This window comes from Rana temporaria, chromosome 4 (genome assembly GCF_905171775.1).
Source record: "Rana temporaria chromosome 4, aRanTem1.1, whole genome shotgun sequence".
Classification (NCBI taxonomy): domain Eukaryota; kingdom Metazoa; phylum Chordata; class Amphibia; order Anura; family Ranidae; genus Rana; species Rana temporaria.
The window spans coordinates 16,390,963-16,403,787 of record NC_053492.1 but is presented as its reverse complement, the minus strand read 5'-3'; the positions used below and the strand labels follow the sequence as shown (position 1 = coordinate 16,403,787).

The following is a 12,825-nucleotide window of genomic DNA, read 5'->3' as shown; positions in this document are numbered from 1 at the left end:
TTTTGTACATCGGAATTGCATACAGATGATCCGAATTTCCGACAAGAACTTTTGACAAGAACCTGCTCTCAAATTTTGCTTGGCGAAAATTCCGACAGAAAAAGTCAGATGGAGCCTACACACGGTCGGAATTTCCGACCAAAAGCTCACATAGGACTTTTCTTGCCGGAAATTCCGACCGTGTGTACGCGGCATTAGAAACAAATCTGCAAAAGTAGCTTTCACATTTCTATCTTGACACAATGGCTATGAAGAGTCAATTTATCTAAGGAATTGCAGTGTTATATTATTACTCTGAACTCTTTTAGTAACATCATTTCAGTAAAAGGATAAACCTGTCTGCAGCACAAACACTCAGATGAAGAATTAATTGTCGTGAATCACTCTATAGTGTATATAAAGAGGATCTGAATGACTGTATCCCATCACTATCACCAACAGGTCACCCTGCCTGTGCTGTGTCATGTTGCCTCATCCTGAGCTATGCAGACCTCTCATCATCTCCTGTCTTACGTTGGGGTATTATTCTCTGGTGTCATTATCTAGGGGTGTCATATCTGCAGCTCTATCCTCCTGTTATTCCTCTAAAGTACTACTCCGCGTGTTCCTTCTCTGTGTAGCACTTTGTGGATCGGAGATCCAGAGACCTTACCCGGCCTGTCATCTGGAGCTCGTTGGAGCCCTCGATGATTATGAATATGTGCAGGACGGAGACATTATCATTGGAGGGGTTTTCACTGTGAACCATTTTATGGCAGCACTGGGACCAAGGAGAGATTATGTTAACAGTGTGATGTTATGTCTAAGGTAAGCAGCATTGGGATTCTAATCAATTTATTATATTATACATCAGACAGAGGGAAGTTTACAGGGTGCAGCTCCAGAGAAGTCGCACAATCACACCGACAGAATTCTTCATATCGCCTGTATTCTGATCTGCAAGAGGCTTCACAATATGATAGAGAATAGGGATGAGCCGAACACCCCCCCTGTTCGGTTCGCACCAGAACTTGCGAACACACCAAACGTTTGTGTGAACTTTAGAACCGTATTAAAGTCTATGGACTTGAACTTTTGAAATCTAAAGGGCTAATTGTAAAGGCTAATATGCAATTTATTGTCCGAAAAAGTGTTTGGGGACCTGGGTCCTGTCCCAGGGGACATGTATCAATGCAATTTTTTTTTTAAAAACTGACATATTTTCAGGAGCAGTGAATTTAATAATGCTAAAAGTGACACAATAAAAGTGAAATATTCCTTTAAATTTCGTACCTAGGGGGGGGTGTAAAGTTAGCTTGTGAAATAGCGCATGTTTCCCGTACATAGAACTGTCTCTGCTCAAAGTGTCATTTCTGAAAGAAAAAAACGTTTAAAACTGACTTGCGGCTATAATGAATTGTCGGCTCTGGCAATTCAGAGCGAATTCATTCATAAAAAAAAAAAAGAATAGCGTGGGGGTCCCCCCAAATTCAATTACCAGGCCCTTCAGGTCTGGAATGAATATTAAGGGGAACCCCGTCGTCAATTTAAAAAAAAAATTACGTGGGGTTCCCCCCAAATATCCATTCCAGACCCTTCAGGTCTGGTGTGGACTTTAAGGGGAACTCCACCCCAAATTTAAAAAAAAAATGGCGTAGAGTTCCCCCCAAAAATCCACACAAGACCCCTTATCCGAGCACGTTAACCTGGCCGGCCGCAGAAAAGAGGGGGGACAGAGTGTGGGCCCCCTCCTCTCCTAAACCGTACCAGGCCACATGCCCTCAACATGGGGAGGATGTCCCCATGTTGATGGGGACAAGGGCCTCATCCCCACAACCCTTGCCCGGTGGTTGTGGGGGTCTGCGGGCGGGGGGCTTATCAGAATCTGGAAGACCCCTTTAACAAAGGGGACCCCCAGATCCTGCCCCCTATGTGAATTGGTAATGGGGTACTTTGTACCTCTACCATTTCACGAAGGAAGTGTAAATAGTTGGAAAAAACACACACATACACACCGTAGAAAAAAGTCCTTTATTAAAAAAAAAAAAATCCATCATTGGTAATCGACTCGGTCCGGCTTCCTGCTCCAACGTTGTCTGTATCCAGCGACGGGTGATCTCCTCTCCGGTCCAGAGATGAGAAGATCTTCCAGGATCCACAGCGCAGCATCGCCGGCCTCCTCTCACCGGAAATTTAAAGGAATATTTCACTTTTATTGTTTCACTTTTAGCATTATTAAAATCACTGCTCCCGAAAAAACAGCCGTTTTTAAAACTTTTTTTTGCATTGATACATGTCCCCTGGGACAGGACCCAGGTCCCCAAACACTTTTTAGGACAATAACTTGCATATTAGCCTTTTCAAATTAGCACTTTAGATTTCTCCCATAGACTTTAACAGGGTGTTCCGCGGCTTTTCGAATTTGCCGCGAACACCCCAAATTGTTCGTTGTTCGCCTAACAGGCGAACAGGCAATGTTCGAGTCGAACATGAGTTCAACTCGAACTCGAAGCTCATCCCTAATAGAGAATAAGACCAGATTCCAGAGGGAAGGTTTAGTGATTTTTTTTTACTAAAGAATATAAATATTTTGTTTCGGAATTTAGTGTTCGTCTGAAAAAAATATATTTTTAGTTACTCCCGAAATTCGTTTTTTATTCATTTTGTTTCGTTAAAAAATGCATTCATCCAAAAATCCGAATTAATTAAGGTCGAATCTGTCATTGAAGGCTTATGGTGTCCGTCGAATGTTCTAAGAAGATTTGATGAAGCAGCTAAACTGTACAATGCCGCAATCGTACATTTCCGGTCGAATGCTCCGCCCACAAGCTATAGTAAAATTCTAATGTTGTATGACTAGTAATAATTATATTTATTAATTATTATTACTATTCAACCAATATTAAAATTCTTCTATAGTCTATGGGTGGAACATTTGACCATTTGAACATTTGAAGAGTGCAGAGTTCAGGGGTGTGCTACACACAGAGTGCAGAGCCTTCTTCCACAGCTACTTACTTCTGCATCCTCCATCCACATCTCACCTTCACCCTTATTCTTGCCTAGTACCTCCCCGCACACTATAGGTGGTTCTGCCTCGCTCCTTTTCAGGGAGATCCTCCAGTGGGGGAGTCAGCATCTGCACTGCACCCCAGGCACCTACATCTCCCAGGTCCCCATCCTGCACTCAGTGGGAGCCTCTCAGGAGATCTATGGGAGCTGTTGGAAGACAAGCTGTCACTTGTAAACACAGAAGCGGATTTATTTTCAACATTGTGTAAAACTTTGAGCAAAAGAGTTTCACATATGTGTATTTGATCACCTCTGTGGTTTTTATTTTTTGCGTTATAAACAAAAAAAAACAAGACAATTAAAAAAAAAGCAATACTTTTAACTTTTTGCTATAATAAATATCCCCAAAAATATATAAAAAAAAAATATTTCTCAGTTTAGGCCGATATGTATTATTCTAAATATTTTTGGTAAAAAAAATCGAAATAAGTGTATATTGATTGGTTTGCGCAAAAGTTATAGGGCCAGATTCTCGTACATATCCGGCAGCGTAACGTATCTCGTTTACGTTACTCCGCCGCAAGTTTAACTGGCAAGGGCCTGATTCCCAAACCACTTACCTGTAAACTTGCGGCGGCGTAGCGTAAAGTCCACCCGCGGAAGCACTCCTAATTCAAATGATCCTGGTAGGGGGCGTAGATCATTTAAATTAGGCGCGCTCCCGCGCCGATCGTACTGCGCATGCTCCGTCGGGTAAATTACCCGACGTGCATTGTGCTAAATGACGTCGCACGGACGTCATTTGTTTTGACGGTAACGTAAATGGCGTTCAGCGCCATTCACAGACGACTTACGCAAACGACGTTAAATTTTCAAATTGCGACGCGGGAACGACGGCCATACTTAACATTGAGTACGCCACCTAGGGGGCATGTTTATCTTTACGCCGCGTATCGCTTACGGAAACGACGTAAAAACACTACGACGGGCAAGCGTACGTTCGTGAATCGGCGTGACTAGTCATTTGCATATTCTATGCTGACCGCAAAGGAAACGCCACCTAGCGGTCAGCGTAGATATTGCAGCCTAATATACAACGGCGCTGGCCGTCGTATCTTAGGCATGTTTAAGTGTATCTCAGTTTGAGAATACACTTAAACATAGGACGGCCTTAGAATCGGACTTACGTTGGCGTATCTGCTGATACGCCGGCGTAATTCTTTGAGAATATGGCCCATAGTGCCTACAAAATAGGGAATAGATTTATGGCATTTTATTTATATATATTTTTTTTTAGTAGTAATGGTGGCGATCTGCAATTTTTATAGTGACTGTGACATTATGGTGGACACATCGGAACCCTTTGACGCTATTTTTGGACCATTGTCATTTATACAGCTATCAGTGCTATAAAAATGCACTGATTACTGTGTAAATGACACTGGCAGGGAAGGGGTTAAACACCAGGGAGCGATAATAGGGTTACAGTAAGTGTGTCCTAGGGAGTGATTCTAATTGTGTGGGGGCTAGGCAACAAGTGACACGACACTGATCACTGCTCCCGATTAGGGATGAACTGAACACCCCTCGGTTCGGTTCGCATCAGAACCTTCGAAAGGACCGAACGTTTGCGCAAACTTTAGAACCCCATTAAAGTCTATGGGACTCAAACGTTCAAAATCAAAAGTGCTAATTTTAAAGGCTAATATTCAAGTTATTGTCCTAAAACGGGTCTTGCCCCAGGGAATGTATCGATGCAAAAAAAAGTTTTAAAATGGCCGTTTATTCGGCAGCAGTGATGCTTAAAGTGAAAAAAAGTGAAATATTCCTGTAAATATCATACCTGCTGAGTATCTATAGTATGCCTGTGAAGTGGTACGTGTTTCCAGTGTTTAGAACTGTCCCTGCACAAAATGATATTTATATAGGAAAAAAGTCATTTAAAACTAATGTCTAGTCCCAGCAATATGGATGAAAATCATTGAGAAAAGTGACATGGGTCCCCCCTCAGGCCATTACCAGCCCCTTTGGGTCTTGTATGGATATTAAGGGGAACCCTGCACCCAAATTTAAAAAAGGAAAGGCGTGGGGCCCCCAGGCCCTATATACTCTGAACAGCAGTATACAGGTGGTGCAAACAAGACAGGGACTGTAGGTTTGTTGTTAAGTAGAATCTGTTTGTAATTTTGAACTGGTACTTCTTTAAAGTGTAGCTCCAGACAAAAAATCTATTTTTAAGCTTTTTGGAAAACATAGGGAAGGGTCATCACCCCTGTAACATTTGTCTTGCTGTCTGTGCACCTGTTCAGATGATTTCACCTCACTTTCTGTCCCAATGACAAATGTTTTTTTGAAAATTATTTTTTTCTAGTGAAACAAGGATTGTTCAGGTACATCCCTTTGCGCAGCCGTGCCATTCTGCCGACATAAATGTACATGTGGCAGTCGGCAAGTGGTTAAACAGTATTATTTATCATATTGTGCAATAAACATATATAGTAACTAATCATAATTATGTTTTTTTCCCCAAGGCCAATGCCTCCGTATTACCGATATTTTCTGACTATCCGCTTTGCCATTGATACAATTAATAAAGACCCAACAATTTTACCTAATATTAGTCTGGGATATCATATGTATGATTCATGTGCTGACAATAGGAAAGCTGTGAAAAGTGTCTTGCAGATCTTATCTGGACCGGGACAGACGGTGCCGAATTATTCCTGTAGGAAACATGCCAAGTTAGCTGGTTTTATTGGAGACCAAAACTCTGTAACCACAGTTAACATAGCCCAGATACTGGCCCTGTATCGCTACACTGAGGTATGGACATTATATCGCTCTAATTATTTTTTCATACATTGCTGCTCAAATTAGACATGCCAGTAACTTTACAAGTCTGCATTAAAATCAATAGGAACCAAATCACGACCGTTTTTCATGACGAGAACAATTCCATTTTTTAAATTGGTCATTAAAAACGACCGTGTGTAGGCTCCAGGGCATTTTTCTTGACGTGAAACATGGGCATTAAAAATTAAGAACAAGCTCTATTTTTTCTCGTAGTTTTTCACGTCGTGAAAAATGGTCGTGTGTAGGCTTTAACGACGGGGGAAAAAACGCGCATGCTCAGAAGCAGGTTATGAGAAGGGAAATTTGCAAAATCAGCCAAAAGGGTGTCGCCAATCGAATGGAACTTCCCCTTTATAGTGCCGTCGTATGTGTTGTACGTCAACGCACATTGCTCAAGCATTTTTTTTTCACGATCGTGTGTATGCAAGGCAGGCTTGACAAGAATTACGTCGAGAAAAACTGTGTTTTTTTCCATGACATGAAAAATGGTCGTGTACGTGGCTGTTTTTTTTCTCAAACAAAGGTTTTTATTGAGCAAAGGTAGAAAAAAAAACATACAAAACTTCAGAGCATAATCACAAAAGAAAACACAAGGAAAAATACACAGACAGCGTGGCATAGCATGTCGCCAAACGCTAATAGGTGGAACAAAATAGAATAAAATGAAACAATCCCCAACCCCCCCCCCCCTAGTGGACATTTAAAAGTTTTCAGGTACAGATCAGCGCCCATTATCCACGTCCTACCTCCCTCCACTCCAGCAAGTATACAGCACAACATAACATACACATGTGTCCCCTCATCCCATACCTAGAACAAACGATCATACACAAGATCTATTGGGGCCAGACCCGGGGTGTTGAGCCAAGGGGCCCATAACTTTTCATATTTACCACTGGTCCCTCTTCTCTGATACACAACCTTTTCCAGCCTCAACGTGACCCCCATTTGCTTAATCCACTCCTGCACTGTAGGTGGGTCAGTGTCCTTCCAGTGCCTTAGGATCACCAAGCGAGCCTCGAACAGGGCTCTACCAATAGCTTGTCTAGGGTATCCTCCACTAGGAGGCCTTCAGTTATCCCTAGTAGACAAATCTTGGGCTCCAAGGGAACCCGAACCTGGAAGGCCCCATTAATAGTGTCAGTAATCTCTGTCCAGTATAAGTGGAGCTTTGGGCAGCGCCACAGTAAGTGGATAAGGTCACCGTGTTCCCTGCTGCACCTAGTGCAGCAGGGGTCTACCCCCAGTCCCATGCGTGCTAGCTTGGCTGGTGTGTAGTGGACCCTCAGGAGAATGTAGAGCTGTGACAGTCTGTGCGCCACGTTCAGGGAGCACATGGGGACCGCCTGTAGGGCCTCCTCCCACTGCTCATCCTCAAACGCGCCCACATCCTGTTCCCACCGAGCTACCGCCTTCAGAGGGGCACCCGGTAGGAAGAGATTGAGTAACATAGCATAGCAGCTGGATATAAATCCCTTGTAGGTAGACACCTCAAACAGGTAGTTAAAGACCGGTGCCGAGTCTATGGACCATATATCGGCTTCCTTCTGTGCATCAAATGCATGTTTAAGCTGCAAGTAATAAAAGTGCATGGACGCTGGTAGCTGGAAGTCAGCACTGAGCTCCTGGAAGGATCTCAAACAGCCGGCTCTAATTATGTGCGACAATAGGGATACCCCGTGTTGTTTCCACTTCAGACCATATGGTATTTTAGCTATTTCCCTATAGTATGGGTTATCACAAATGGGGCTGTATTTAGTGAACCCTGTCACCCCTTGTAGAATCCTGACCTTGTTCCAGATCTTTTTCCGGACATATGTAAACGTATTGATGTAGTGGTACTCTGGCCCAATTCCAGAGAATAAACCCATTCTGCCGTTGACCCAACTCATAATAGTGAAACACGCAGACCAGAGAGAGAAACAGTCTACATCCTTCACCTTTACCAACGTTCAGCCAGAGAGGAAGGGGTGGAGCTTTATTGGTCTTTTTATCAACAAAATGACATCACACACATGAACACACTCATAGGTCAATTCATATAAGGTCAGTCCATATAAGGTGTTCTTCCTGTGAGTTTATCCTTGGCATGCTGCACACGTTCTTTTTGCCATGTGGCACAAAAGTCCCTCATGGTACACAGGGTCCCATTCTCAATCTTACAGGGATTTTTATTTTCAGAGTCATATATGGGCATAGGTGAAACAAGGAAGAAGGAGGGGGTTTTTGGAGTGAAGAGCGAGGAGGGATGACAGCTGAATAGTTCTATTATTAGTCCTCTTTGTCCAATGCTGAGATGTACTGTATCTTTAAAACATTATAATCTGACATAACTTAATTTAAGGATAATAACAGTATTGTAGTATATACCCATACATAATAACTCTATATATATCTTATATAGATAAAGAAATAAAAACAATATAAGAATATAAAAGAAATAGACGAATATAATGAAAGAAAAACAACATTTCAATGGTTCTAATCATAACACAAAATAGCATAGAATAAAATAGGAATTGTAGTAACTTCCATCACAGTATGAGCACAAATGTAAATATAAAATAAGATGTATTAACTCAATCCCTTGAGGATCCTTTATATTACATTTTATAGTTATGTGTAAATAAACAAAATAATATCCACCATTAAAGGACAAATCAATTATTTCTTCACTTTGCAATTACAGGAATCATAAAAAATCAGGGAGATAAAAAATCCTCAAAGGCAAAGTTAAGCACAATGTCAAAGCAAGTCACATTTTCCTGTTTCTAAAACGTTTTGTTTTTCATATGGTTGAAATTTTATTAAGAAATCCAGTAACTCTTTTGTAGATCAGCTATGGAGCAACCAGCTATGTACTAAGTAACAAGAATAACTACCCATCATTTTTCCGGACTGTTCAGAGTAACAAGGCCATTTATTTAATGCTATCAAGTCTCCTCCAATTCTTTGGCTGGACATGGGTTGGAGTTCTGTCTTCTGATGATGACAGCGGTATTGAGGAAACCCAACTTCTGACTCAATATCTGGCTATAAAGGGCATTTGTATTGCCTACATGATAAAGATAAGGTTTGTTGTACTAAGTGGTGTAAATGAAATTGTAAAAAACAACATTGAGACTATTAGAAGGTCATCTGCTCAGGTTATAATCCTTTGTGGGACCTTTTCTTCATTCATGGCTGATTTTTTAGCAGAAGTAAGCCATGTGCTCCATGATAAGACTTTCATTTTTGGACCAATATTTGCTTCAAAACAGTTTCTTGTGGAACATCACAGAAAAGTTCTTGAAGGTAGTCTGGCTGTAGAATTTTTTAATCTTCCTGTTCCTGATATGAAGCATTTCTATGATAGTTTTCATCCTGAGGACAGGTTACCAGGACATATATGGCTGGTAAATTTACATTGTACAACGAATGACCCCCGTAATAGAATCTATATGAATGTATATAAAAGTCCTCTACTTCACAACTGCTCTGGGACTGAACGTATCAGTGATTTCTCTAGTTTCCAAAGCCCGGGTTTAACTGATCGAGTATATGAAGCAGTTTATTCTTTGGCTCGTGCGCTACACAACATGTATCTGTCTCCGGTCAAAAAGTCTCAAGATAAGATGACTCAGGCACATAACTACCCACACCAGGTAAGCAGTTACTTTAATACATAGATGATTTGTTGGACATATAAAGTACCTTTATTCATTTACAAGAAAACTGGGACAAAACCACAAATTTGGAAAAAATCTCACATTTCTTTGAGCCTCAGTTGCGCAAAGGTCATGTCATTCCTCCATTAATGAGATCCTAAGAAATGGTGAACACTTAACATCTTCTGAGGAGATGCTACAACACAGTGCTGGGAATGTCTGGGATTTGGAGTACTCTACATTCCCCAAATCTTACTGGAAGGTAGATGAAGTGTTCCTTGGGTGCCTAAATTGAAGAGAAAGGTAAGTATATTATGTAGCCCCCACCACACCCTACTGATTGTTTGTTCTTAAACGTTCATGCTGCTTTTCAGAAATGGAGAGTGAGGAGTGGGGAGGGGGCACTTGGAAAGTGAACTATATTCACATCTACATTTTAAAGAATGGGTCCACTTTAAGTAGTAATAAATAGAATTTATCAATTTCACTTTTCAAAAATCTCCCCAGAATTTGCCTATTTTTAGCACAGTTGAGCCCTCTTAGAATAAAAGGGATTCACGTGCCTTCTTCAGTAGACATGTGCATTCGTTTTCGTCCGAATGCATTTCCGTCCAAATTTCTGGTATTATATCGTTTTAACAAACAAAAACAAACCCGCAGAATCAGAAATCCGAAAGATCCGACATAAAAAAATGCTTTATTTACGTTTTCGTTGCAACAACAGTTTGATATAGACAGGAGATTCGACATGACGCTGACAATAGCAATCTGTGTCTATCGAACCTGAGGTCGAATGTGCCTAACCTTAACTCTATTAGTCCAAGATTATTCTACATAGAGAGGAAAGATTCTACATAGAGAGAAAAGATTCGACATAGAGACAGTGTTGTGGTAGACCATTCGACATGAACGATGAGGATTTGATGAAGCAGCGAAAAACATACAAACGTCAAATCTGTCATTGAAGGCTTATAGTGTCTGTCGAAAGTTTTAAGAAAATTTGACAAGCATCTAAACTGTACGCCGCAATCAAATGCTCGGCCTATAGGCTATAGAATTTGAATGTTGCTTGACTAGTAATAATAATTTATAAATATAATTATTACTAGTGTCATACAACATTAGAATTCTTCTATAGCTTGTGGGTGGAGCATTCGATCGGAAATGTACAATTGCGGCGTCGTACAGTTTAGCTGCTCCGTCTAATCTTCTAAGAACATTCGACAGACACCATAAGCCTTCAATTGACAGATTCGACCTTAATTCGTATTTTCAGACAAATGCATTTTATAACAAAACAAAATAAAAACAAATTTCGGGAGTAACTAAATACATTTATTTTTTGAACGAAATGCCAAAACAAAATATTTCAGTGTGCACATGTCTATTGTTGAGTCACATACTTCAAAAATAAGAGAATTATACTGCATAGCCAACACTGGCTTTGACATCAGTCCGTATGGCTTCTAGGTTTAGTGCAGTCACCAAAGTCAAGTTTCTAAATGAGCAATTTACTTGAATCCTCATTATTACTGTGTTCGCACTATGGGGTTGATTTATTAAAGGCAAACAGACTGTGCACTTAGCAAAGTCAGTTGCTCCCGAGCTTAGTACAAAAACAAAAATAAATCTGCGCTATCCAAATACTTAGCAGCCACAAACAATCCAGTGAAACAAGAAAGCAGTGAAAAAACAGAAAACAATTTTGTGGCGCTAAAAATAATAATAATAATGATGATGATATGGTACTAATAGTCTGTGTTAACACCAATTGACAGTGTAATCAAATGAAAAAGTCCATATATAATAAATCAATGACAGTAGATAGTTAAAAATAAACTGTTGATGGATGAGTAATCAAGTGAATGGTTCCAAACACCACGGTGAATCAAAGTAATTGATTTGTGAAAATGACCACCACCAGAAGCAGAGGCTTACCAGAGGTATTGAACCCAAATAAGCATACGCTTAAAGGGTCAATACAAGCTGAATGTAAGTTGGTGAAGACCACATCAACCGGATCTGGATATACGATTGGGAGGATACCCTGAAGACATCACGTAAACCAGCACAGGGGGGAATGGCAGCAACTTGGAGGTAATTCTCAAAGGATCAGGCCGTATCCAAAGTGCATGAAGGAAAACGAAGGCACATAGTGTGATACCGTAACAATGTTGAGATTTAATAACGGTTAAAAACACTTACAGTTTTGCTGAATAAAAAGGACATCAATAAGAAATAGTGCATGGCAGCAGCAGAGTCCCGACGCGTTTCGCAATAGTTTGCATCATCTGGGGTCTGCTCCCGAGCTTAGTAAATTAGCAGAAGCTCTGCTGATTTCCATCATCTAATCATGTGCAAGCAAAAATGCTGTTTTTTTTTCTCTTGCACGTGATTTCTCTTTTCAAAGTGAAGCCATACTAAGCCCTGAAGCAACTTCACCTGCAGAGGGCATTTGCACTTTGCAAAGTGCAGTGTCTATTTGCTTTTAGTAAACCAACCACTATGTTTGCATTTGTAACCCTACAATTGCCCGTATACCTACTGTACAACTAAGCTACATTAATCTGAGACAGTTGGCTCTACTCTTTTAGTCATCATTTTTAGGTGGACCAACATAGAGTGGAGCCACCCCGCAGTCTTGGCCTGCCCTGTGCAACTATCCAGCTCCCCATGCACCTCCTATGTCTAAGTGACACTGTGTCCATTAGGGTCACAGTGTGACTGAGAAAATATGTCTTGGATTACTTAAAATGGGACAGTAATATTTATCCACAAAATCTCCCAGGATATATGTAAAGACTATTCTTGTTTTTTTTTATTCTGAACTCATCGTGTTAGTTGAGAGAGCTGATCACATTGGCCTCTGGACAATGTAGGAGACGGGCCAACTCCTGCTGGAGCTCCTGCTCTTGTATGAAGGTGTCCTGTGTTTATACTTACGGTAGAGTATAATCTACTGTGTGAAGCTCGGTCACAACAAGTCTGACCTGTAGTGAAATCCTGATTAATCACAACAATGCCCAGGAGGGCACGGAGTCACATTGGCTGCTTTAAGGGATTAGTTAATTAGCTCATGTTAATTTATGTTTCTGGTTACAGGTGTATTGTTAGAGTAATATGAGCAGGAGGGGGGAACCTCCTCTTCAAGTGTATATAAAGCCTCGTACACATGCTCGTTTTTCACGACAAGAAAACTGCTGGCAGAGCTTTTTTCCGAGAAAAACGTTCGTGTGTATGGTTTCTCGTCGAGAAAACTGTCGTGAATCTTGATGAGAAAAAAAGAGAACCTGCTCTCAATTTTCTCTTCGGGAGTCTCAATTGTCTCGTCGCG

At 40.9% G+C, this 12,825-nt stretch overlaps 1 protein-coding gene across 1 annotated transcript in view; it reads left to right on the top strand.

The window, feature by feature from the left end:
* Nucleotides 1-12,825, top strand: part of LOC120935556 (vomeronasal type-2 receptor 26-like) — a 38,036-nt gene that overhangs the window by 9,749 nt on the left and 15,462 nt on the right. Inside the window, exons 2-4 of the mRNA XM_040347606.1 lie at nt 621-807; nt 5,523-5,814; nt 8,679-9,488. Of these exons, the coding sequence (XP_040203540.1) occupies nt 621-807; nt 5,523-5,814; nt 8,679-9,488 (1,289 nt within the window). The remainder of the gene's footprint in view (nt 1-620; nt 808-5,522; nt 5,815-8,678; nt 9,489-12,825) is intronic.